The sequence below is a fragment of the Pinus tabuliformis genome, chromosome 7, assembly GCF_031772625.1.
Source record: "Pinus tabuliformis cultivar Carrire ecotype Pingquan chromosome 7, CPIR1, whole genome shotgun sequence".
In the NCBI taxonomy this organism is placed as follows: domain Eukaryota; kingdom Viridiplantae; phylum Streptophyta; class Pinopsida; order Pinales; family Pinaceae; genus Pinus; species Pinus tabuliformis.
This window is the reverse complement of record NC_142293.1, coordinates 1,370,320,837-1,370,346,367: the sequence shown is the minus strand read 5'-3', so window position 1 is coordinate 1,370,346,367 and position 25,531 is coordinate 1,370,320,837. Positions and strand designations below refer to the sequence as shown.

The following is a 25,531-nucleotide window of genomic DNA, read 5'->3' as shown; positions in this document are numbered from 1 at the left end:
CCGATGATGTTTTCCGAGTACACATCCGGAACAAATACCATCTCTGCAAGATACCATAGGAAGACCTATCACCATATTTTCTTTCCACAGATTTTGAAGGGAGCGATAGTTTAAGTGACCAAATCGCTCATGCCAAAGTTTGTTCACTTCATCATTATGAGCAACAAATACCGAGGGAAGAGTTGATGACCCAAAGTTGTTAAACTTACGCAACCTTGTAGAATCGTCAATAATGCCAGTAGCTAAAATCTGTCTAGGATCTCTTAGGTCCTTAATTACAACATCATGAAGTGAAAATTCAACGATTTTACCTTCACCTGAATGAGTTATCTGATATACAAATAGAAGGTTGCAGGATAAGGTTGGAACACATAATACATCATTAAATTGACCATTGTCTAGATGAATAGTTCCAGTCCCTACAACACTAAGAGATCTATCATCACCAACATATATATTTTTGGTGTTACAATCATTTAAAGAAGAAAGCATGGCTTTGTTTTTGCCATGTGATAAGAAGCTCCAGAATCAATGAGCTACTCATGAGAATGAGAAGAAGAAAATACATTTAGTGCATAACCAGACCAAGATGTTTGACAACCACATATAGAAAGTGTTATTCCTGAAGATGAAGTTGAAGTTGAAGAGTGCTCCAAATGGATGTTATGCTTCTTCATTGTTGCTTCCAAGGCTTCCATCTTCTTAAAGCATTTGGATTCGAAGTGGCCATCTCAATTACAAAAGTTACAATGCCTATCAGTCTTCTTCCCTTTGCTTCTATTTGCCATGTGATAAGAAGCTCCAGAATCAATGAGCCACTCATGAGAATGAAAAGAAGAAAATACATTTAGTGCATAACCAGACCGATATGCTTGACAACTACATACAGAAAGTGTTATTCCTGAAGATAAAGTTGAAGTTGAAGAGTGCTCCAAATGGATGTTATGCTTCTTCATTGTTGCTTCCAAGGTTTCCATCTTCTTAAAGCATTTGGATTCGAAGTGGCCATCTCAATTACAAAAGTTGCAATGCCTATCAGTCTTCTTCCCTTTGATTTTATTTGCCTTATCCTTTTGTTGAATTGATTTTTCATTTTGAGAATGAAATTGTTTAGGACCCTTGTTTGGTTTAGGACCATTCTTTTTAGGATATTTCTTCTTAGGATTCTTTGAATTTGGTTGTTGCTGGGTAGCTAAGGCTTTCTTAGAAGAGTTTCCAAGATTAAGAAGACCAAAATGTAAGGATTTTTCTTGTTTTCTTATTAAAGAATCACAAAAAGCATCAGAAAAGGGGGACTTCTAGTCTTGTCCTTGAGAAATAAAGGCTTCTCTAGTAGAATGGAAGGTGGAAACAAACACAGAGTAGGTTGGTCCCAACTTAGTAAGAATGGAATAGATAAGGCTACCATCTTCTTTCTTAACCTTAACACCTTCCAAGAGAAGTCTAAGGGTCTTGAACTTGGACAAAAATCTACAATGGAAGAAAAATTATTGGGGTCCAACGTAAGAAACTCATTTTCGAGTTGATGGGCCCTAATTTCATTTTTAATTCCAAAAACTTTAGTGAGTTGTTTCATTGCTTCATTAGGGATATCAAATTCTGCGATATGGAATCTAAGGTCTCGAGAAATAGACATCCCTATCAACCCGCGTGCTTGATCTTGCCTATTTTCCCATTTGGCTGTCTTATCTTCATCTTTAGGTTTAGTTTCTTGGCCTGAGGCTATTCTGTAAAGACTTTTATTTCTAAGTAAATCCACAGTGTAGGACCACCATTGGAAGTAGTTGGTGCTGTCAAAAATAACTTGGCATGGACTTTCCATTTTAACAAAAACTGAAGTTGTAGATGCTGAAACTAAGTGTTCCAATGGAAAGATCTCGAAAAATTAGGCCAATTCAAAAAAACGGCTTTCGGATGAAGAAGTTATGGCCTTTTGAAGAAAAGTTGTTGAAGATGCCGACGAAATGCGTGAATGTGCAAAAGTGAATGATAATGTTATATTTAAAAAAATCCCCCTCCTTTCCAAACTTAATCTAATTAGCTCACTTTAAAAAAGATTTTATGTGACCCACTTTTATAAATAAGTGAAAGTCACTTTTACAATGGTACTTTATGAGACACTCACTAAATTATAACTTAAATAAAAGATAAAGAGACTTTAGAATTATAAGTGACACACTTTTTATAATGGGTGAGAACACTTTTACATAAAGTAACTTTAAAACATAAGTTACATGTGCTTTTTGAAAAAGTAACTCAACAAAAAGAAAGACTTGAACCCAAGACCTTTATTCTCATAAAGTAACTTTGGACCAAGTGATCTAGTTTAAAATATTAGTAATTTTTGGAAAAGAGGAAGGTTTGTTTTTAGTCACTGAAGCTTTAAAGTGTGTGCTTACTTGAAAAAACTCTTTTTGCCTACAAAACAAAAAACCACACAACCCAACACGAACATGCAAAAAAGAAAAAAAACAAACCTCTTGGCTTGAGGTTAGCTTTCGCCGGAAACTAAATATTTTCCTCAATGTTTCTCATTTCCCGAAAAGAGCATACACATGAGAAAAATCCTTCATTTCTGTTTCTGATTTGCCCAAATCGCACAGAGTCGCGGGGCAAAGAGCATACGTAGAAATGAAAGGTATAGATCCGGTAATAAAAAACATAGAGCTAAATAAACCGAAATAAACAGAGAGATGAATAACTAAAACTGCAAATAAACATTGTATACCTCCAAATCTTAAAAATGACATAGCTAGGGCTACCGGAAACATTTTTGCGTGAAACGAAAGGAGTTCCTCACTGGAACAGACGCTCCTAACACAATAGAGCAGTCCTCTCGGCCCGAAAGCAGTCAAAAACAATAGATCGACAGTGGGATGCAGTTGTACCGGCTTCGAATTTGGATCACCAACAGATGCGGCCCTCAAATGGCTCTAATACCATGTAGGAATTTACAAGGTAAGTTCCTCAAATAGAACAAAGGACACCGCTCACAAACAGATCATAGATCAATACACCAGTATTCTTGAAGTGGTTAAAACCCTCAAAGAGGGAAACAATCCACGGCCTAAGCCAACGCGGCCACTTCAGGCAATATATTAAAAAAAGAAGAACTTCTCTCATGAACGGTCACCCTACAAATGACCCTCCATGCTCTTTAAATAGAGATGATGGACCAAATGGGTGTTAAGCCACGCATCAAGTGTCGGTAATACCGAGGAGAGAATGAACTGTCGGATCACTTCATGTCTAGAACATATCGTGACCGTCGGATTGTAAGTTACAAAAGTACATAGTAAAGAAACACACTTTACCTAAATCTACACTAGACCAAGTTATACTTAACTATTTCCTATGTGTCGAAATATCGTAACATGTAGCAAAATAATATACCTTTCTTTCCTAAAGGTTCAAGCTTGTTCCTTTTATCCTTAGGAACATGAATGTAAATAGGACAACCAAAGATTCTCATATCTCCAACCTCTGGCTTTCATCTAGAGAACACTTCTTCAGGAGTCATGTCTTCCAAAATTCGATGAGGACTTCGATTTTGAATATATACAGTTGTCAATGATGCTTCTCCCCATAAGAACATCGGAAAATCTTGATCATGTATCATGGCCTTGATAGATTCTTTAATGGACCTATTCTTTTGTTCTGCTACACCATTCTATTGTGGATTATAGGGAACAATCAGCGCCCTCTTAATCCCATCTTTCTTACAGAAAGCAACAAGTTCTTTTGAGGTGTACTCTCCTCCATTGTCAAATCTCAAAATCTTGATCTTCTTACCTATCAAGTTCTCCACTTCAACTTTGAATTCCTGAAACCTTGTGAAGACTTCATCCTTAGTCTTCATAAGATAAATCCATGTCTTACGAGAGAAGTCATCAATAAATGTCACATAGTACAATGAACCTCCAAGTGATCTCACAGGCATAGGACCATGCACATCAAAATGTATCAAATATAAGACTTCTTTAAATCTGTTGTCACTACTTGGAAATGGTTTCTTGATATTCTTTCCAAGTGCACAACCTTTACAAACACCTTCATGATCTATTTGCAATTCAGGGACACCTAAAACTATTTGATTCAATTCAGGTAATGCTCTATTATGAAGGTGACTCACAAGTCTATACAATCTTCCTTCAAAATCCCAAAAACCCTAGCATTATCTATACAAGAGCCCTTGGACCATACAAGTACTTTGCCATCCACGAAAGCTACTCTATCTCCTTTATCTTCTAAACATAAAATAGACACTAGATTCTTTTTCAAACCTAGTACATATAAAAAATTGTTGAGATGCACATTGTTACCAAATTCCAACTTGTTCGATTGGTAATCATCATTTAAATTTGGTTCTGGTTATTTAGTAATTGAGTAGTCGCTCAATGGAGGAATGTTTGGGCCAAAAAAAACTAGTCCACACACTCTTCATCTCTTGAATTGAATTGGGACAATGTTGTTGGAAATGGGGCTTGAGATTTCAAATATAGTCTCTTTGCTACTATATTTGGTGGGTTTGGAAGCTTGACTGACTTCAAAGGTGCGTGATATGAATTATGCCTTAAATGTTTGGTAATGCTTGGGCAATTCAAGGTCATTTACTAGAGCAGTTGCATCAACTACAGACAAATATGTCTAAAGTTTAAACTTCAATTAAAATATAATCAATTAGGGTCTCTAATTTCACTTCAATGATGGAGATGCTCATTGATCATAGGACTCTCATCAGAGGATCGAAGACGAGTTAGCAAGGCTGCACCAATAACTAGAGGGCATACAAATGACCCTTAGTCAAGGGCAGTCAGGAGCTACCTCCTCTAGTATTACCTCATCATCAAGTCAAGTCGATTTGAAGAAAGCAATTTGAAGAGCATCAAAGAAGGCAAGCCATCAAGTCTTCAAGAAGAAAGCAAGACTACTACATCACAAACTCTATCAAGTAAGTATATATGTCCCCTCTTGAACATACATCAATGTCTTTTTGCAAGGAAAGCAACAAATTGGTTGGGACCACTAACTTCCTTGCATGGAAGAAGAGGACTGATTTACTTCTCAAGGAGAATGAACTTCTAGACCTCATCAAAGGGAATATCACTATCCCTGCTAAGGAACAAACTCAAGCCTTAGCCAAATACAATAAGGATGAGACAAGAGCTCAAAGGATTCTAATAGAATCTATCAAGGACTCTCTCATTCCTTATGTCTCCAAGTTTGAGACATCAAAAGAAATCTATGATAAACTAATTGAGTTATTCTCCGTAAGCACAACTGGAGAGGTGATATCACTACATAATGATTTGTACAAGATGAAGATATCAAAGGAAGGAATAGCTCCATACTTCATGAAGATATATGAGATTTGAGATCAACTTCAAGAACTAGGAGAAGTCATGTCTGACAAAGAAATGACAATTGTAGTACTCAATGCTCTACCTGAGGATTGGGGCAACTTCACATCAAGCATATATGCCAAGAAGGAAGCTAACCCACTAAGTGAACTATGGTCTCTATGCAAAATTGAGGAGACTAGACTCAAAGACGAGGATGAAGTGGGATCAAAGGAGCAAGCATTTGCTACCATGGCCAAGAGAAAAGGAAAATTTGGCAAATTTGGCCCACAAAGAACAAGCAACAGAGATATGTCCAAAGTCCAATGGTTTGGTTGTCAAGAATGTGGACATTACAAAAGAGATTATCCCAAACTTAATAAGGACAACAACAACAACAAGAGAAAAAGGGAAGAAGCACACATAACTCAAGAAGTGAAAGAAGAAGACAAGACGAAAAAAAAGGAAGATCGTCCAAATCTCTATTATGACTAAGTCAATCTCTTCACTTAAGTCTTCTTTCAAAGTTTTGAGTAGTATAGGAGCATATAGAAATAGGATAGAATGCATGGTTTAAAGATATCTTCTAGAATATAGAAGCATGATGTCGATATAGCTCAAGATATTCATGTAGAAGGAATATACATACTAAGGACCTCATCCACGATGAAAGAATAATGATCATGATTAAAAATCTTAGAAAGCCTCCATCATCAAAAGGAAGAAACATTTGCAGGATGAGGGTCTTCAAGATCCTCTGACAGAATCTTCAAAAGGAAGTTCATAAATAAGAGAAGATGTCTCAATGGGAGTTCCATTCATGGGATTCAAGAAAGGATGATATGCAGGCAAGAAAAGATGAAGCAAGAAAAGCTACACCAATCAAGAAGGACCAACAAACATAAAGCCGAGATGATCAAAAGAAAAATCAAGATGAGGTATGTATGCATCAAAGTTTAGTCATGTCATCATATGTCTTATTGAATCATGGAATAGTTCTAAAACATGATCAAGTATAAAAGGATCTCTTTCACCAATGACATGCTCGAAAGCATGTACTACAATCCAATGAAGGTCAACATGAAGAAGTGCTCTCATAAGGAGTATGAGGTGGTTGACTAAACAATCCAAGAAGAAGCAGATGAAGAAGGAGATCAAACATGTGAAGAACACCATGGCCACAAAGAATCATTATCTGATAAGATCCATTAAAGACATCTCCCGAAAGAATGCAAGAAACCTCTGACAAAGGAAGAAAAAGATCAAAGGACCCTTGACACCTATGAAAGCCTTGGAGATATTAAGATGCAGATAACTAATTCAACTCCACAAAGATGTCATGATGAAGAGCCATCTAGCAAAGCACTATTTGATGTTGAAGTAATATCAAGATAAAGTCATGAAGGGCTACTAGACAAAAGTATGGGAACAAGCAAGTACAACAAAGCATCCATATGATAAATATTCCGAAGTATATGACAAAGGAGTAATCAGATGACGAAAGATCCTGACATGTATCAAGAAGGCCACTTTCCACGAAGGAAGAAATGACATCACAAACTAGGAAGAAAAGTGATCGATGGCCAATGCCCTACAAAAAGAAGAAGTTCAACAAAACTTCATGACATCAAAGGAAGAAGGAGATCAAGCAGCTGAAGGACCTGCGAAGAATAAGTTGTTGATGCATGGACAAGTCCCTAGCTAAGAGGGAATTTCTAACAAGTTCCTAATTACAAAGGAGATTGATCAAGTTTTTGGTCAGAAAAAACTTGGGCATATCTTCCCCAATTAAGAGGAAGAGATAGACACAACATTCTTATCTACACTTTGGAAGAAAGAATGGAGGATTAGGTAATCATCTGGCATCCAATGTTCTTTGAGAATGTGTAGGGGATCCAAGATAAGAGTAGGAAAGAGGATCAATATTCTTTGAGGGCTAGGAACCCAAGATAAGAATAGTCCTAGAAGGTCATACTCAGTGAACACCCAAGTGGGTATGTACCTTGAGAGACAATGATAAAGGTGTCTATATATCATTGGTCTCGCCAACATTATGCTCTGATCTTATGAGTGATAGAGTTGTTAGTCAAGGCCTTGCTATAAAACCATGTTGGTTACTATGATGCTATAACAGATGGGTTATCAATCCGGTCTCTCTTATGTGAATTCTTCAAGATTGAAAAATAGCCAAACCCCTTGTAATGATTTATGAATACCTCCAGTTGACCACTACGTGTCAACTACCCATAGTAGTACACCCCCTTTTTTCGCAAAAGGGTTAGCGCTTGATCGACGTGTCCGTGCCATTCGACTATCATCATCAGCCCGATCATGTTATGTTGTAAACCCAGTCTGCACGTGTAAATTGTAAATAATCTTAGCAGATCTGAGTCATGTATGTAAATTACCTAGGCAAACCTAATTTTCTAGTGATAATCTACGTTCCGAAAGGTTTTTTGTCTCACCGACCTATGGTCGGCAGAGTTTTCCTTCAACCTAACCCCAAAGCCGGAATGGATTTTGTCATTAGAATCTTAGGGGAATCCTAGTGTGCTCGAGTCTATGTAAAAGTAATTTGGAAATAATCCTAATTATTTGGTTAGGTTATTACGAATTGCTTGATCTGCTAGATTATATTAGTGTCTCAAGACTGGGTGGTCTATGAGGGTCTATGTCAAATGGGTTTCCCCCTTGAGATGTAAAATTGTAAAAGTCATGGTGTAAAGTGTCTTGAGGGTTAGAAAATGTTTTAATCCCCTCATAAGTCCTAAGTCCTAGGTTCTAGGTGATTTTTCCAAAGGCAAAGTTTGAGGATCCAAAAATAAAAAATAAAAAACAATAAAAAATAAAAGATATAAATAATAAAAAATTAAAATTTAAAAATTTAAAAAAAATAAAAATAAAATAAAATTTAAAAAAAAATTAAAAAAAAAATAAACACTGAAACCTAAAATAAAATAATAAAATAATAATAAGTTAAAGTTTTAAGAAAATAAATGCAAAATTTAAATTTTTAATATATTAAAATGCATTTAAAGTTTCGACGAATGAGATTAAAAGGGATTTTGATCCTCATCGACGGTCCAGATCATTTTGACATGGATCACTCGAACTAGCCGTTGGGAAATTTTCCAAATAGGGTGTCAGGGGTCATTTGAGATCAGATTGGATCTAAGAGTCTGGTGCTAAAGAAAGCTCTCTTGTAGTCACTTTTTTTGCAATAAAGAAAGACTTTGGGGTTGAAAATCTCACTGGTGTTACTCTTCTGGAAATGCTGTAAGATGTTTTATTTTTCTGCATAATTTTATTTTCAGCCATTGATGATAGCTTGATGAAGATTGATTTAGGCACAAGTATCTTGTCTGATCTCTGGGGTTTGAATGATAGTTTAATTTCTGAAATTTAATGGCAGGTATCTCCATTTGCTCTGAATTTCTCTGTTATTTTCTCCCTCTATGTTAATGGTTGATTTAAGTTGTGCAGGATATCCTTAATTTTGAGTTTACTGAGCGTTATGGGAAGTTCTCAGCTGAACCAGACAACTCCTGGATTGTGTTTTCTGAAAGAGCCCAGCCAGTTTTAATCCCGAGCTTATCATTAGAATTTTTGTTGTAGATGCATGAAGGGTTTTCTGAAGCACCTCACATTAATTTTAAAATTCTGAAAATATTTCTATGGTATAACGATAAATCTGGCTACCTAGAGCCTTCAGTTTGTAAATACTGTAATTATTTAGCTGGTTCTTAGGGTTTCATTTATTTTTTGCATTTTCAGGTTCTGGCCATTTGTTTTCATTCTTTTCAAGAATAGGTTGCTGGTTACAGATCTGAAGTCGAAATTTGATTTTGAAGCCAGATCTAGGCCCTAGAGGGTAATATCTGGCCTCAGAACTAGATTTTGCAGGTGCATCGTTTTGCAGTCTATGATTTCAGATCTTGTCCAAATCTGGAGAAATTTTTGGGGTTTTATTTGGCAGCAATTTTCCATTTTGCTTACTGTCCAGCAAAGTTATTTTCAAAAAAAAAAAATTATTAAGGGTTTTTTTGTTGTCATATTTATTTCAAACTGCACACCGAAAACCTTCCATCCTTTGCGCATGCTATCTCTTCCTTCTACCATCTGGCAGCCTCAGTTTCCTGCTGCAGCCGCTCTTCCTCTCTCCGTTTTTCGTACGCTCTTAAACCTGCATTACTGCAATCTATCTCAGCAAAATCCCTTCAGCGCTGTACGTTGCTCCTTTTCACGCATCACCATCACGCTGTTGTCATTGCAGCTCCACGCTGCCTCAAACTTGCAAAACCTGCGTGAGACCCTTCCTCCATCCATCTTCGTTTTTCTGCGTCTCCACCATTCCGTCGCTTTCCTCATCGTTATTCGTCCTTCACCTTCTGCCAACGAATCTTCAAGCTCCACGCTGCCATACTACTCTTCAGCGCTCCACGCATCTGCGAGCTAGCTCCTCACGAAGTTCCATTTCTGCTGCCTCTTAACGCTGCCCATTGTCGGCCTTACTCTTTCACGTAGCCATCTAAAACCTGCGTTGTCATATTCTCATCGAGCCACCTGGTCTTATCCACGTATCTACACATATGCATTACGAACAGCAAACAAAATACTCACAGGGTTCTCATTTCATAAATTATTTAGGGTAGCGTATTTCCTTTCTTAGTTTCGTTTCAGTTAAACAAAAAAAAAATAGTTTTAGTTTTAGATATGCGTAAGTTCTTCTTTGTTCTCTTTTTTATATATGCATTGGTTAGTTTTAGGTTAGGCCCTTTATTAATTTAGATTTTAATTTCTAGAATTACATTATTGTTAGTTTTAGATTTTAGATTTATTTTTATTTTAAATTTTGAATCTTTATAAAAAATATAAAAATCGATTTTCATTTGTTTTAAATTAGATTTTATTTAGATTTTACGTTTTGTTTCATTTTAAATTTAAAATTAAAAAAATCATAAAAGAATAAAATTTATTTTAGTTTAGATTTGATTTTAATTTTATTTAGGTTTTAATTTTTATTTAGCTTATAGTTTTTTTGTTATAGTTTAGATTTTAGTTTTGTTTTATTTTGATTTTAAATTTAGAATTTTATAAAAAATAAAAATATATAAAAATTAAAAAAAAAATGAAAAAGACTAATTGGAATTTCATTTTTGGTGTCTTTTGTGGTATCTATGTTCCATTTCTCTATAATTAAATGCACTCAAACATTTATTTACAAGTTAGCTATATGAAAGTGGTAACTGATCAGCATTTAAATTTTATGGCCATTTAAAGCATTTGATTTTTTTTTGAAGTTTAATCGCTGGAACATTGTTAAAGCATTGTGTGTTTATCGATTATCTTTCATTGCTCCGGTTATTTGATGATAAATGATTGTTTTACAAAGTTCATATTACTGCAGCATCTAATAAATAATCATTTAATCATTAACTCCATAAGGCACTGATCCATTAATTTCTAAAATCAATCAGGTGCTAAATTGCCTTGCTATGTCTCCCAACCCAACTGGTCCACAGTTGGTCTACCTTTGTCCCATAGGGTCTACCCCCCTTAGCCTCAAGAGACAGCTTAAACGGAGAGATCGGGGATCTGGGTGACAGCCCCCGGTCTGAGCGTTGTCATGACAATCTGTACGACAAATTTTTTGGCACCGCTGCCAGGGACATTTTATTCTCGGCATTTCAATGACATTCATCTTCTCATTTCTCATCATTCTTTCATCTTTCTCATTTCTCATTTGAGCTGGAAAATTCAACATTTTTTGGCATCATTTGGATCTTTTCATCACCTTATCTTTCGTCATATCAACAACTACTCTTCAGTTGGTTTCTTGTTTGGGTGGTGACTCCATTTTATTTCCTTTATTTTTCCCAGACAAGAAGCCTCCCTCATATCTACTTGTTGGTTGCTTTTTGAATCCTAGAATTAGATTAATTTCTCAAGTGGCGACTCCACTTCTTTCATCTCTTGATTTTCTTGAGCAGAGACCTCTTTCTATCATCCATTTGGTCCCTCGTTATCCATCATGGATTATTCATTTAAACCATGTCATTTTACTAATGATCTCCATGATTTACCAGAAGTGGCCATTTCTAAATTACCTTTGTTCTCCGGTGGTGCTTCAGTCGTTGTTAGAAGGCATTTATGGAGTTTTTATCGTATAACGTTCATGTATTGTGGGCTTTCTCAATATGATCATGAAGTTGTCAAAATGCGTCTATTTGTCCTTTCTTTAGAGGGTGATTCTTTGAATTGGTTTAATAATTGTCCTGAAGACTCTTTCACTTCTTTAGAAGACATTTTCAATGTTTTTAAAGATAGATATGGTTATCCAGATAGCTCGCCTTGTGCCCCTAAAATTGAGCAACAGAATGAAAGTAATCTTATAAAAGGTCTAGCTGTCGATGAAAGATTTCAAGACAATTCTTCATATCAAAATGTGCCATCCACTTGTACCATTACAGATGAAATCCATGATAGTGGAAAAGCATGGACAAATTATAAAATCAGTGTCGACAATGAAAGGGAAAATCAGAAGCAAGTTATAGAAGAACTAATGCGGCTGGTAAAAAATATGGGGATCAATCAAGAAAAATTTGTAACTAATTACACCAATGATATGAGAACTTTATGCACCCACCTGGAAAAACGTGATAAGGAGATCGAAATCATGAAAATTAAACACTCTGATCACGTAACCGACATACAAAGTCAACATGCTAAGGAAATTGAGGCCATGAAAACTAATCATGACACAGAAATTAGTTTTGTGCAAAGCAAGTTATCAGGCTTAGAGGAAAATATGACGACCATGAAAGCTAATCATGATAGGGAAATTAATTCTATGCAAAACAAGTTATTAATTATGGATGAAGAAATGACTATCATGACATTCAATCATAATAATCAGTTGGCTACCATGCAAGAAAATCATAAGAAAGAGATAAACTCTATGCAGCATTGCTTGATGACCATAAAGGAAAAGAATGATAAAGTAATAAAAAATATGGAAGAATACCATGCAAGGGAAATCAGTGTTGTGAAGCTTGAACACTCTAGTCAGGTAGATGCCATTAAAATACAGGTTCAGAAATTTCAACAATGGTCAGAGAATGAAAGAAACTAGGGAACGTCAATAGATCAGGAGCCTCCTTATTTGCTGCAACAAGCTCCATCTTATTATGAGGAGGTCATTGGTTTGATTGAAAGGTGGTTAATTGAGGATGATCCAGATAAAATTAAAAACGATAAAGATCAGATGCAAGATGAAGAAAGACATGTCACGCATATCTTACATACTTCATCTGAGAGCTTTGAAGCAGAATGTTCCACATCATCAGTGATACAACCTGCCACGAAGAAGAAACGCAAAAGAAAGAGAACGAGAAAAAGATTTGATGCATCAGACGGCCGCGGGCAACTTGATTTTCGAATAGGAAAAAGTCCTACCATATGCAGAATTGGACATGGCACATCCGATAAGCAGCCGACAAATTTGCTTGAAAGCAGGCAAATGCTCAGTGTACACTATATCGAACACATCTGATGCCATGGGGCATCCTCTGTATCTCTAACCCTACTCCTTGTTGTTTCAGCGTTTTCATTTCTGTTTTAGGATTAGATTTACTTTTCATGTTACTAGATAGTTAATAAATGAAAAGCTTATATCTTTCTTGTGCTTAATGTTATATGATGATTTTTGGATGGACGTTAATTATGTTTTGTTATGTGTTGCGTGGATGCAAATTCTGGATTCTCACATTCCTAAAGTGCAGCAACGTGTCCCCAAGTAGAGCCAGATGTTGACCACTACGTGTCAACTACCCATAGCAGTACACCCCCTTTTTTCGCAAAAGGGTTAGCGCTTGATCGACGTGTCTGTGCCATTTGACTATCATCATCAGCCCGATCAGGTTATGTTGTAAACCCAATCTGCATGTGTAAATTGTAAATAATCTTAACAGATCTGAGTCATGTATGTAAATTATCTAGGCAAACCTAATTTTCTAGTGATAATCTACGTTCCGGAAGGTTTTTTGTCTCACCGACCTATGGTCGGCAGAGTTTTCCTTCAACCTAACCCCAAAGCCAGAATGGATTTTGTCATTAGAATCTTAGGAGAATCCTAGTGTGCTTCGAGTCTATGTAAAAGTAATTTGGAAATAATCCTAATTATTTGGTTAGGTTATTACGAATTGCTTGATCTGCTACATTATATTGGTATCGCAAGACTGGGTGGTCTATGAGGGTCTATGTCAAATGGGTTTCCCCCTTGACATGTAAAATTGTAAAAGTCATGGTGTAAAGTGTCTTGAGGGTTAGAAAATGTTTTAATCCCCTCATAAGTCCTAAGTCCTAACTCCTAAGTGATTTTTCCAAAGGCTAAGTTCGAGGATCCAAAAATAAAAAATAAAAGATATAAATAATAAAAAATTAAATTAAAAATTAAAAAAAATAAATAAATAAATTAAAATTTAAAAATAAATAAAAAACTAAGAAATAAAATAATAATAAGTTAAAGTTTTGAGAAAATAAATGCAAAATTTAAATTGTTAATATATTAAAATGCATTTAAAATTTCGACGGATGGAATTAAAAGGGATTTTGATCCTCATCGACGGTCGAGATCATTTTGACATGGATCACTCGAACTAGCTGTTGGGAAATTTTCCAAATAGGGTGTCAAGGGTCATTTGAAATCAGATTGGATCTGAGAGTCTGGTGCTAAAGAAAGCGCTCTTGTAGTCATTTTTTGTGCAATAAAAAAAGACTTTGGGGTTGACAATCTTGCTGGTGTTACTCTTCTGGAAATGTTGTAAGATGTTCTATTTTTCTGCATAGTTTTATTTTCAGCCATTGATGATAGCTTGATGAAGATTGATTTAGACACATGTATCTTGTCTGATCTTTGGGGTTTGAATGATAGTTTAATTTCTGAAATATAATGGCAGGTATCTCCATTTGATCTGAATTTCTCTGTTATTTTCTCCTTCTATGTTAATGGTTGATTTAAGTTGTGCAGGATATCCTTAATTTTGAGTTTACCGAGCATTACGCTGAACCAGCCAACTCTCAGATTGCGTTTTCTGAAAGAGCCCAGCCAGTTTTAATCTCGGGCTTATCATTAGAATTTTTGCTACATATGCATGAAGGGTTTTCTGAAGCACCTCACATTAATTTTAAAATTCTGAAAATATTTTTGTGGCATAACAATAAATCTGGCTACCTAGAGCCTTCAGTTTGTAAATATTGTAATTATTTAGCTGGTTCCTAGGGTTTTCAGGGTTTTATTTATTTTTTGCATTTTCAGGTTCTAGTTGTTTGTTTTCATTGTTTTCAGGAACAAGTTGTTGGTTGCAGATCTAAAGTCGAAATTTGATTTTGAATCCAGATCGAGGCCCTAGAGGGTAAGATCTGGCCTCAGAACTAGCTTTTGCAGGTGCATCGTTTTGCAGTCTAAGATTTCAGATCTTGTCCAAATCTGGAGAAATTTTTGGGGTTTTATTTGGCAGCAATTTTCCATTTTGCTTACTGTCCAACAAAGTTATTTTCCAAAAAAAAAATTATTAAGGGTTTTGCTGCTGTCATATTTCTTTCAAACTGCACACCGAAAACCTTCCATCCTCTGTGCATGTTGTCTCTTCCTTCTACCATCTGGCAGCCTCAGTTTCCTGCTGCAGCCGCTCTTCCTCTCTGCATTTTCCGTACGCTCTTAAACCTGCATTACTGCAATGTCTCTCAGCAAAATCCCTTCAGCGTTGTACGCTGCTCCTTTTTACGCATCACCGGCACGCTGTTGTCATTGCAGCTTCACACTGCCTCAAACCTGCAAAACCTGCGTGAGACCCTTCCTCCATCCATCTCCGTTTTTCTGCGTCTTCACCATTCCATCACTTTCCTCATCGCTATTCGTCCTTCACCTTCTGCCAACGGATCTTCAAGCTCCACGCTGCCATACTACTCTTCAACTCTCCACGCATCTGCGTGCTAGCTCCTCACGCAGTTTCATTTCTGTTGCCTCTTAACGTTGCCCATTGTCGGCCTTACTCTTTCACGCAGCCATCTAAAACCTGCGCAGTCATATTCTCATCGAGCCGCCTGGTCTTATTCGTGTATCTGCACATATACATTACGACCAGCAAACAAAATACGCACAGGTTTCTCATTTCATAAATTATTTAGGGTAGCGTATTTCCTTTCTTAGTTTTGTTTCAGTTAAGAATTAATTTTTTTTTTAGTTTTAGTTTTTAGATATGCGTAAGTTCTTCTTTGTTCTCTTTTTTATATATGCGTTGGTTAGTTTTAGGTTAGGCCCTTTTTTAGTTTAGATTTTGATTTCTAGAATTAGATTATTGTTAGTTTTAGAGTTTAGTTTTATTTTTATTTTGAATTTTGAATCTTTATAAAAAATATAAAAATCAATTTTCATTTGTTTTAAATTAGATTTTATTTAGATTTTAAGTTTTGTTTCATTTTAAATTTAAAATTTTAAAAATCATAAAAATTAAAAAAATCACAAAAGAAAAAAAATTCTTTTAGTTTAGATTTTATTTTGATTTTATTTAGGTTTTAATTTTTATTTAGCTTATAGTTTTTTAGTTATAGTTTAGATTTTAGTTTTGTTTTATTTTGATTTTAAATTTAGAATTTTATAGAAAATAAAAATATATAAAAATTTAAAAAAAATGAAAAAGACTAATTGGAATTTCATTTTTGGTGTCTTTTGTGGTATCTATGTTCCATTTCTCTATAGTTAAATGCACTCAAACGTTTATTTAAAGTTAGCTATATGAAAGTGGTAACTGATCAGCATTTAAATTTTATGGCCATTTAAAGCATTTGATTTTTTTTGAAGTTTAATTGCTGGAACATTGTTAAAGCATTGTGCATTTATCGAATATCTTGCATTGCTTGGGTTATTTGATGATAAATGATTGTTTTACAAAGTTCATATTACTGCAACATCTAATAAATAATCATTTAATCATTAACTCCATAAGGCACTGGTCCATTAATTTCTAAAATCAATCAGGTGCTAAATTGCCTTGCTGTGTCTCCCAACCCAACTGGTCCACAGTTGGTCTTCCTTTGTCCCATAGGGTCTACCCCCCTTAGCCTCGAGAGATGGCTTAAACGGAGAGATCAGGGATCTGGGTGACAGCCCCCGATCTGAGCGTTGTCGTGACAATCTGTGCGACAACACCTCCCTAGTTAAGAGGGAGTGTTGAAGAAAGTGTAACTAAGTCCGGTGTTTTGAATCTAATTACAAGTCTTGGAAATAATTTAAAGCAATTGGAAGTGAGAGGCAAACCCTTGCCTTGGACTACGTGAAAATCAAGATAAAATTTTGTGTATTCATTAAAATTGATCTATAGAGGTTTTTCATTAACTAACTATTGTTATTAGGTCATATGTTGATGGTCCAAAAAGATTTGCAGGTATGATCATTGTTTTTGGCTAAGTTAATTTTCAGCCCTCGTGGTTGTGGGCTTATTTCTAGGTAGTTGTTTTGCAGAATTAATATCTTTCAAACTACTTATTCAAAATTAGTGACCTTGTGTTCATTGAAAAGCTCTTTGATAGTACTAACATCTCCAAAAATGTCCCTTCAGTTTTCAGAATACTGAAGGTTATTTTCAGGCCTCTGGAGTGGCCCTTTGCTTGTTGGCCTGCATCACTCTTCAAAAATATTAAAGTTATAAGTCTGAAAAACGAGTATTTTTGTCCTCTTATAGTTATATGGAACATGTATAGAAGCTCTAATTTGTCTTCTATAGTGGTAAGAAGCTATCATACTCAATTTGTGGTGTTTCAAGCTCATGCTCTTGGCATATTGTGTAGTTTTTCCACTGTTGGTCTGCAACATTAATTTGTTGTTACATCATTAATCAGATCAGAAATTGGTTATTTAGCTAACTCCTACCTCTTCCATGTACTTCATTTAGGCACTGGTCCGTTATTTCTTTGGTTGATTTATGGTGTGCAGGGATATCGCCCATAGCATTTAATGGGAGTTGGCCCAAAGCAAGAGGAATAAGTGGAGGTGACAATGGGCATACTGCTAATAGTGCTTATTGTATAGCAATCTTGGTTGAACCTTCCCAACACTACTAGTTTAAGCAGTAACACCCCCCAATATAAGTATATGAACCGGTGATCTCGATATCGTATCCCTTGAAATAGAAATGGTGATCAAGGAACATCTTTGACATGTTGAAGATCATGGTCTTGGTTTTACCTAGGTTGATCGTCAACTGATGAAGATCACAAAAAGAGGCCAAGGCATCCAACTGTCTCTATCAGGGGATGCAGAAAACCCCTTCTACTTTGATACGTGCGATATACATGAGACTAGAGTGGTGGCTTCACATGCAAGGGTTAAGCTCAAACTATCTTGGCTTTTAACTATCATACATCCCTTACCACTTTGGTCACTTCTAAGATTTGACACATGCTCTTTATTTCATTCTTTTTGAAGCTACATCAATTGTTGGGCATTTTCTAAAGCCTTTGCCATAGGATGAGGCAAATAGGGAATCAACACAAGTGACTGACAACAATCAACACAAAAGAAAGGACAATGAAGTGGGGATAGATGGAAAATGTTAAGAATGGAAGAATGTTGACACGCTACCTCAATCTAGACATCGTACTTGTGCCCCTCCTAGACTGTGAAAGAAAAACGTTGAAGTCATTACACCAGACTAGAAGGGAAAGATGACCACAAAGGTGAAATAGGGCTACAAGTATCACTTCCAAGCATCAAGATCCATTATCTGTCTTCAACCTGTGGTCCTTAATTAGATGCCTAAAACATTAAATGAGCACTTCATATGAAACAATAGCTAATGAACCTCATGGTTATTGACATACCTTCATCAGATGAGAATGTAGATCAAGTGAATAAGCTGACCAATAATGAGTGGGAGGCATCTGAGAGGTTGTTTCTAATAGTTATCTAAGGCTACCAATTGGAAATTTGTATCATGGGAGAAACTTTTCTCCTATGGTTACCCCTGTATATACATCGATAACAAAATTCACCTAAAAATAAAGGAAGGGAAGCAAATTGAACCATAGATCCATCTTAACCCTAGATCTATCAAGCATCAAGAGGGATCAAGTCTTTTGAGATGCAAACCTCTTTTAGAGGGAAAAATTTGAAGGTTTGCACCTAAAGAGATTTGATCCCTCTCGGTGCTTGATAGATCGAGGGTTAAAATGGATCAACGTTGGTTCTTTATATATATATATATGAAATTCACGCTGAGCATGGAAGGAATTACACATCTCATTCATTTTGAACAACACACACAACCCATGTATCAACTCCCCACCGAGCATGGAAGGGTATAGACATATATAGATATATATGAAATTGATATTGAAATATATTAGTTAATATTTATATCAAATATTTTATTTAAGGCCTACATTGACATTTTTTTGAAGTAAAAAATTACACATCTTTCTCACACTCTAAAGAGAAAATATAAGATTTTATTTACTTTCAATTACTTTCTCTCTATGTTCGCATGGGGTAGCTCAAGTGGCAGTGGCCGTGGAAATGAAGTCTCACCGAACCGGAAGTCTTGGGCTCAAATCTTGGGCTACCCTTTCCCCGTTGCGGGGTATGTAATGGACATGAAAATCGGAGGGTCCTACCAAGCTTACAAAAAAAAAATTACTCTCTCTCTATATAGGGTAGATATAAAATCATGTTACTTAAGATGGAATTTGAAATATTTTATTTATGGCTAAGAGTGATATATTATTTTGTTATTAATATTTTTTTAATTCCAGATGTCAACTTTATGTAAAGCACTAAAGGAATTACACATCTCCTGCATACTATGGTGTACCATCAAGAACAAAGAGAGCACAATGAGAGTGAGATTATTGATGTTTTATAACTCTTTTAATTAATTTAACCAAATATGTATAATTTTTTGTTTTTAATTATAGCCAATATTCGTTTTTTATTTAATGAATATTTTGTTTTTATTTTAAAAAGGACACGTGTCAACTCTAGGTTCAGCACAGAAGAATGTGCCACTTGGTGCAATCATGTTGAGGTCGTTCATGTGGTTAACTTTGGATTATACTTCCAGATTGTCAACCATACTAGAAGCATAGTTCTTTGTAAATATATTTGGGTACCTCAATCAAATTAAAATTGAGACTTACAGCAGTTAGTTATAGTTATGGCCAATGACCTTAATCTCATGGAAGCTGCCAAAATGCAAGTTTGCTTTAAAATCTTTCCCCTAATGCTAGGAGCACCAAGTTGCAAAATGGTCCCCAATTTCATTCTAATTTCCATCGCAGCAAACCGCTTTTTCATGTATTCTTCTTCAGAAGTCTTGAACACCACTTCCATATCTCCATCAGTTTCTCCTCCTATCAACAGCTGATTCTGGAAGAAATCACTCTCCTAGAGATGACCAAAAAGCTATTTAAGAAAAGAGCCTCACAAGTTATAGTCCTCTTGTCTGTTTGATCCTGGAGAGCTGCTCCGTGTCTTTACTTGCATATGTAATTTGCTCCCAAGAACTCTCCTATAAACCTATTTGTAAGATCTTTCAAGTTCCTATGGAGGGTTCATCCTGGATCCTGAATACATCATAGTCCTTTTCTCCTTATGCAATAGTAAGGAATCCAGCTGTGCTATAAGTTATTACAAATCCAAAATACAGAATTACAGATAACAAAATAAGGACAAGAAGACTCAAAACATTCATACAGAAATAATATGCATGTTATGTTATTGCATTAAAACTTCAAATCCATAAGTACTTAAATTATTTCCTCCAACCTGTTGAAAGCAATTGCATCTAAGCACTTGCTTTGCAAGACAAACACCATTTAACAACAGTAAAATTAAGTTCCATAATATAACAATACTCATTTCCTAGAATTTGATATTTAAGTTCCACTAGTTGTTAAACGATAATAGGTAATGCATTGCCCTTACCATTTACACCCTCCATTGCACCACTAACAACATGCTGAGCAGCTACATCATAGACATGCCGTGTGGTAGTTGCTGGGCCAAAAACTCTATCTGGAAAATAGCAAACACACAAGTCAATAATTGTCATGTAAATTTTTACTTCAAAACACTATCAAGCAGAACGCTGGATTTAACCTAAAATGACTGTGCAGTCTAACAGCAATTGTAGTCCACAACTAAATGTCCAACATCTTTGTTTAATGTCATAATCCAGATAAATCTAACTGGTAGAAATGAATTGACAAGAAAGAGTGACAGTAATATTCAATTCACGTTAATATAAAAAATGAATGAGAAGATATCCTAAAACAACAGAACATTTGAGAAAACTGAGACAGTTTCCACTGTGATTTGCATCTTATTAGTTCATAAGCAATTCACCTGCTGGAAAAAGGTTCTTTATATCTGCATTTGTGATATGTGGCATAATCTTCAGATTCACGTGCTGATCTTAATATTGATTCATATGTTGCTCAGGAATGTCAAAAGATATCATATATGCCTTTGTGTAACTTAAGTTGTTTGAGTTCGATGATGATTGGAATTCGAACACCTAGATGATGTAACTTAGAGTAAAGCATAAAAGTCATCCTATAGTTCTTCCAACCTGCAAAAATAAGCCTCCAGTTCCACGATCACCTTCGACATCTCATTCACAATCTTACCAGTTACTCCAGTAAACTGGTTACAAACTTACAGGTTTGGAAACCATGTTATAACTAATCACATATCCATCTTTCTCAGTTTGCAGTACCAGTACCTTATGAACCGTTAACTTATGGTGGTATTGAAGATCTGTTAACTTATGGTGGTATTGAAGAGCCTTTAAACAAATTTTCTGGATCAAAAAACTCCTTTCACAACTTGCAATGCTATGGAAACGGCCATGACTACCTTATCCTTCTACAAATTTAGGCTATTCAATAACTGCACGGTATCTAAGTCTTAATATTATCCTGAGAAACTGTTCAATTATCTTGTCTTGTTGTCTATTTTGTCTTATAGTGACATAGTCCTAGCCATTGTTTTTGTGAGGCCTGTGTGTATAAATAGGCCTCCCCCTCCTTCGTGTGTATGCTTGATTGCTTGGCATTCCCCTCCTCTGTAGGACATGTGAGGATGTGTGAGTGTGAAACAATAGTTAGATATACCTATCTTGTGATGTCTTTGAATAGCTTCTAGTGTTCTACAGCTTGTGTGGGTCTGATGATGGTTAAGAACATGTGCTTCCTGGTAAGAGGTCACAGGTTCAAATCCAGAGTGGGGTAGAGTAAGTACACCTCCACAGACTTTAGCAATCAAATCGCTACATGGAGGTAGGTCCCTTGTCCCACAAATAAGGGGATCTCATATACCAATTTGGTGTCTGGCTTGGCCGTGACCTAAAAATTAGATTATCACTATTATTATTTATATTATTATTATTATTATTAAAATCTTCTCCTCTTGTGTGCTATCCAACATTGGCTGTGGGGGCTGGTCCACGACAACATATCAATCCCAACATACCATGATCCTTATGCCAATGGGGGCAACCACTAGGGAGTGTGGTGTCTCCTACTAACAGAATAATTGATTGGTTGCAGGATGAGTATGTTTGCTTGCTCATCCTTTCTCTCTTCTGTGTGAAACAACAGCTGAATATGCCTATCTTGTGGCATATTGGAATAGTTTCTATGGCTATAAAATATTATCTCCTCTCCTCCCTACCTTTTAAGATGAGTTATCATCAAGAGTGAAGTAGACATCATTGTTGGGGTAAGTTAATAGTTTTAGGATCCTTACTGTATCTACCTAATATATTTGTTTAATATCATGTATAATAAGTGACATCCCCCCCAAGACGTGGTATGGTATAAGATGCTTATATCTCTTGTAACTACTTCACGACTTGCTCTTAGTTTTGAGGTGGCAATTGCTCGTTGTTACTAAGTTAGGATTTCGAATGAACTCGGTATATAAATGGTGAATAGTTATGGAAGAGGGACAACTTCTTCTATTTTTGTTCATAATGGAATACAACTCTCGTTGGTCCCTGCTCTAACCTTTCTTGGAGAATGCCTGTTCAGTTTGGAAATAGATATAGTATTTTTTATTGTTTACTTACATATTCTTCCTAGTTAATGCATGTTGTAGACTTTGGCAGTACAATACATGACAACCTATGAGCCTGAACAATATTCAATGGGTATTTGTTGGCTATATTTCTCCTTGAATAAAATGTGTCAACAATCATTGTACATTGTATAAAATTTAAATGATCCAAAAGTACCATCAGATTATTAATCCCAAGTGAGAATTGATTTGCTAGTTAAATATCTGATTGGAAGACACTTCAGAGTTCAGACCGCCCAAAAATGAAATAGTTTGATTAGTATAAAACACACTTAATTAACCTAATCTACATCTTACAAGTTCTTTACTTTCAGTTCTTGATATGAATAACATGATAGAAAACATTTAATATTGTTATTATTCAGCAGATAACCATCCAAATTTCCTGGATTAAATCTCCTCTCAACTTATCTTCAGGCCCACAAATTTGTTTAAAAGTCAAATAAATTTAACGATCATTTCATTAACTGAATACTAATGACACTCGATGTTAAAGTCCATTTCCACTTACCTGGTTTATCAGCCTATGGAAAAAGGTCCTACAAATAAATGTGTTAATCTAGGGAAAAGAGCAAGAAATTGATTGTTCAATTGATACTTCTGTTAAAGTATAGAAAGAATTAACTTCCTCGACCTTGTGATAAAAACATTTATTACAATCAAATGTTAAGGATGGCATACCGAATATATAAGCCGTCAATGGATTGTATTCATTCCGGACAGTAGTGTCACCATCTGCATACCAAGCCATTTCATCTCCCTTCTGAATTTCTCTTGCACTGCACCACATATTCTTAGATTTCCATGTTATATTCAAATTATTTTCCTTCAAAACTAATTTGCTTTGCATGACATGATATTTAAATTTCACAGCAGCAATTTCGACAATCCGAATCTTGACATAAAATCACAAACAAAACCATTTAAACTTCAGTATTCAGAGCTGATTTGCAGTCATTGGTATCCAGCAAATTAAAAGATCGACTATGATAATGAAAATAAGAAAATTATGTTGAACTCCGACAGATTTCCTTTGAAGTAGATAACAATGTAGTTTAACAAAGAAAAATAATGAAACATGACAGTTAGCCAAGGTTGGTTTTGTAACTATATAGGCACAATTTATTAACAGCAATATTCAGAAATGCTAATTAAGTCACTTATAAGTAAATACATCCACTGGTGTTCACTGTCTGAATTTTAAGCCCTGAGTGACTGTTGTCCTATGTTTGTCTTAATTAAATAAATTATTTAATTTCAGAAATAAATATTTCTGAAAATGCAACAATCACACATATAGCTGACAAATGAACAGCAAAACCTTGAGTGACTGCAGAAAAGCCCATGGGTATTGCTATGACCGGTAATAAATTTTATCATTCTCTTGCCTCTCTTGTACAAGTCACCAATCCATCTATATTGAGGTTCCTTGATCTTAATAATGTCATGCATCAAAAGGTTCCTTGTGTGAACCAAACACATAGACCAAAAAATATTGGGGTATCTATCCTCAATGATTGCTCCCGCTGCCTTACAATTAGAAGCATTATCAGTGATGACTTGGATGACACTGTATGGCCCAATACTTTCAATTGTTTGAATCAATGGTTCTGCAATGTTGATGGCGGTCTTGATCTTGTCTGAGTAATCATGTGATGAAAGGAAGACTGCACTAGAAGTAGACACACCAAGAACACTTATCAATGGCTTGCCTTTGACATTTGTCCATCCATCAGATACAATGGATACCCCATAGTCATTCCAACTATTTGTGAATTTACCCAAAGCATGTGTTAATTTGGCTTTTTCACAATCAAATCCATCGCTTCTAGCTCTGTCATACCCAGGGCTCTTGTGTCCCTTAGTGGCATCATTGATGGTGGAAACCATTTCATGCCAATAAGGTGAGCAGAGACCATTGAATGGTATCCCACATGCATAGAGAAACTGGAAAATTTTTGCATCCACATCATCCCTACACCCTTGATCAAGCATTTTTTATATGGTTCTACACCTTAAAGGGATGTTTGTGCCACTGCCTATGCCTCCATATCCACTACCATGGGTGGATGCTAACGGAGTTCTTAGTCTATGTGATTGTGGGCTAGTGGTGTCATGTTCAAAGTCACCCTTTGATCTTTTAGTTTTGCATTGGGCTTCCTCCTCTTCCCTTATGTATTTGGCTCTTTGAACTTGTGACACACTTCCACAAGTTTTGATTCCTATTTGTTTATTTCCATCCCATGCCATTTTCCCACAAATATGCTTTCAGGCACGAGTGTATGAACAAGTGTAAGTGTTTTTGCAATGGAGGCATGTAAATTTAGTGGTTCTACCCCCTTTCCCTCCTGAAAGCCTATTAACATATTTCCACAAGGGGGTTTGGTCTACTTTGGTTTTTTTGCCCTCATCATCTCCACTCTCATTATCCTCCTCTTCTTCTTGGTACTCCTCCTCTCCAAGGTTTTCATATCCACCACTACCCACTTCTTCATCCTCTTCATCACCCCTTCTTCTGCTCCCCAACACCATCATAACAAAAAAAGGAACCAACATCAAGAGAATGCCAAGCCATATAGCCATGATGTTTGGTGGAGTTATAGTTTCTTGCCTGCAATAAAATGAAGGAGGAATGGGAATGGGAAAGAGAGAAGAGAACATCTTTCATTCAACAATGGACATATAAAAAACACAAATGCTATTGCTACATGGATTCATGGAAAAATAAAAAGAATGGAATTAGAGTCTAGACCCTACCTCTTTGGCTCTCCAATGGTGCCTTCAATCCCAAGCTCCAATCTCCCTTTCAAACTCCTCAAGCTCCCAAGCAACCCTCTCACTCACCTCCTTGCTCCTTTCAATCTTCCTCTCAAGCCCTCTCTTGCTCTCTCTTGCTCTCAACACAAAGCAAATGGTGCATTTGTGGGAGGGGAGGAGGGGCTTTTATTTCTTTTGGCCCCTCCTCCCCTCCCTCCAAAAAAATTTGCGGTTGCACGGCCCGCGCCAACGAGAGAAACTTAATTTTAAGTCGGGAGCAGTTGAGGACGGGAGTGACTTT

The 25,531-nt window shown here is 35.9% G+C and overlaps 1 protein-coding gene across 33 annotated transcripts in view; it reads right to left on the bottom strand.

Moving 5' to 3' along the window:
• The window catches only part of LOC149252728 (kinesin-like protein KIN-7E, chloroplastic), a 370,076-nt gene that overhangs the window by 319,840 nt on the left and 24,705 nt on the right, over nt 1-25,531 (bottom strand). For all 33 annotated transcript variants that reach the window (XR_016266978.1, XR_016266981.1, XR_016266983.1 and 30 more), the window contains exons 2-3: nt 23,155-23,252; nt 20,320-20,409 (exon numbers count right to left, since the gene is read on the bottom strand). Coding sequence is in view for 9 of the 33 variants with exons in the window: in XM_089459767.1 (XP_089315893.1) it covers nt 20,320-20,409; nt 23,155-23,252 (188 nt within the window). In the remaining 24 variants the exon portion in view is untranslated. The remainder of the gene's footprint in view (nt 1-20,319; nt 20,410-23,154; nt 23,253-25,531) is intronic.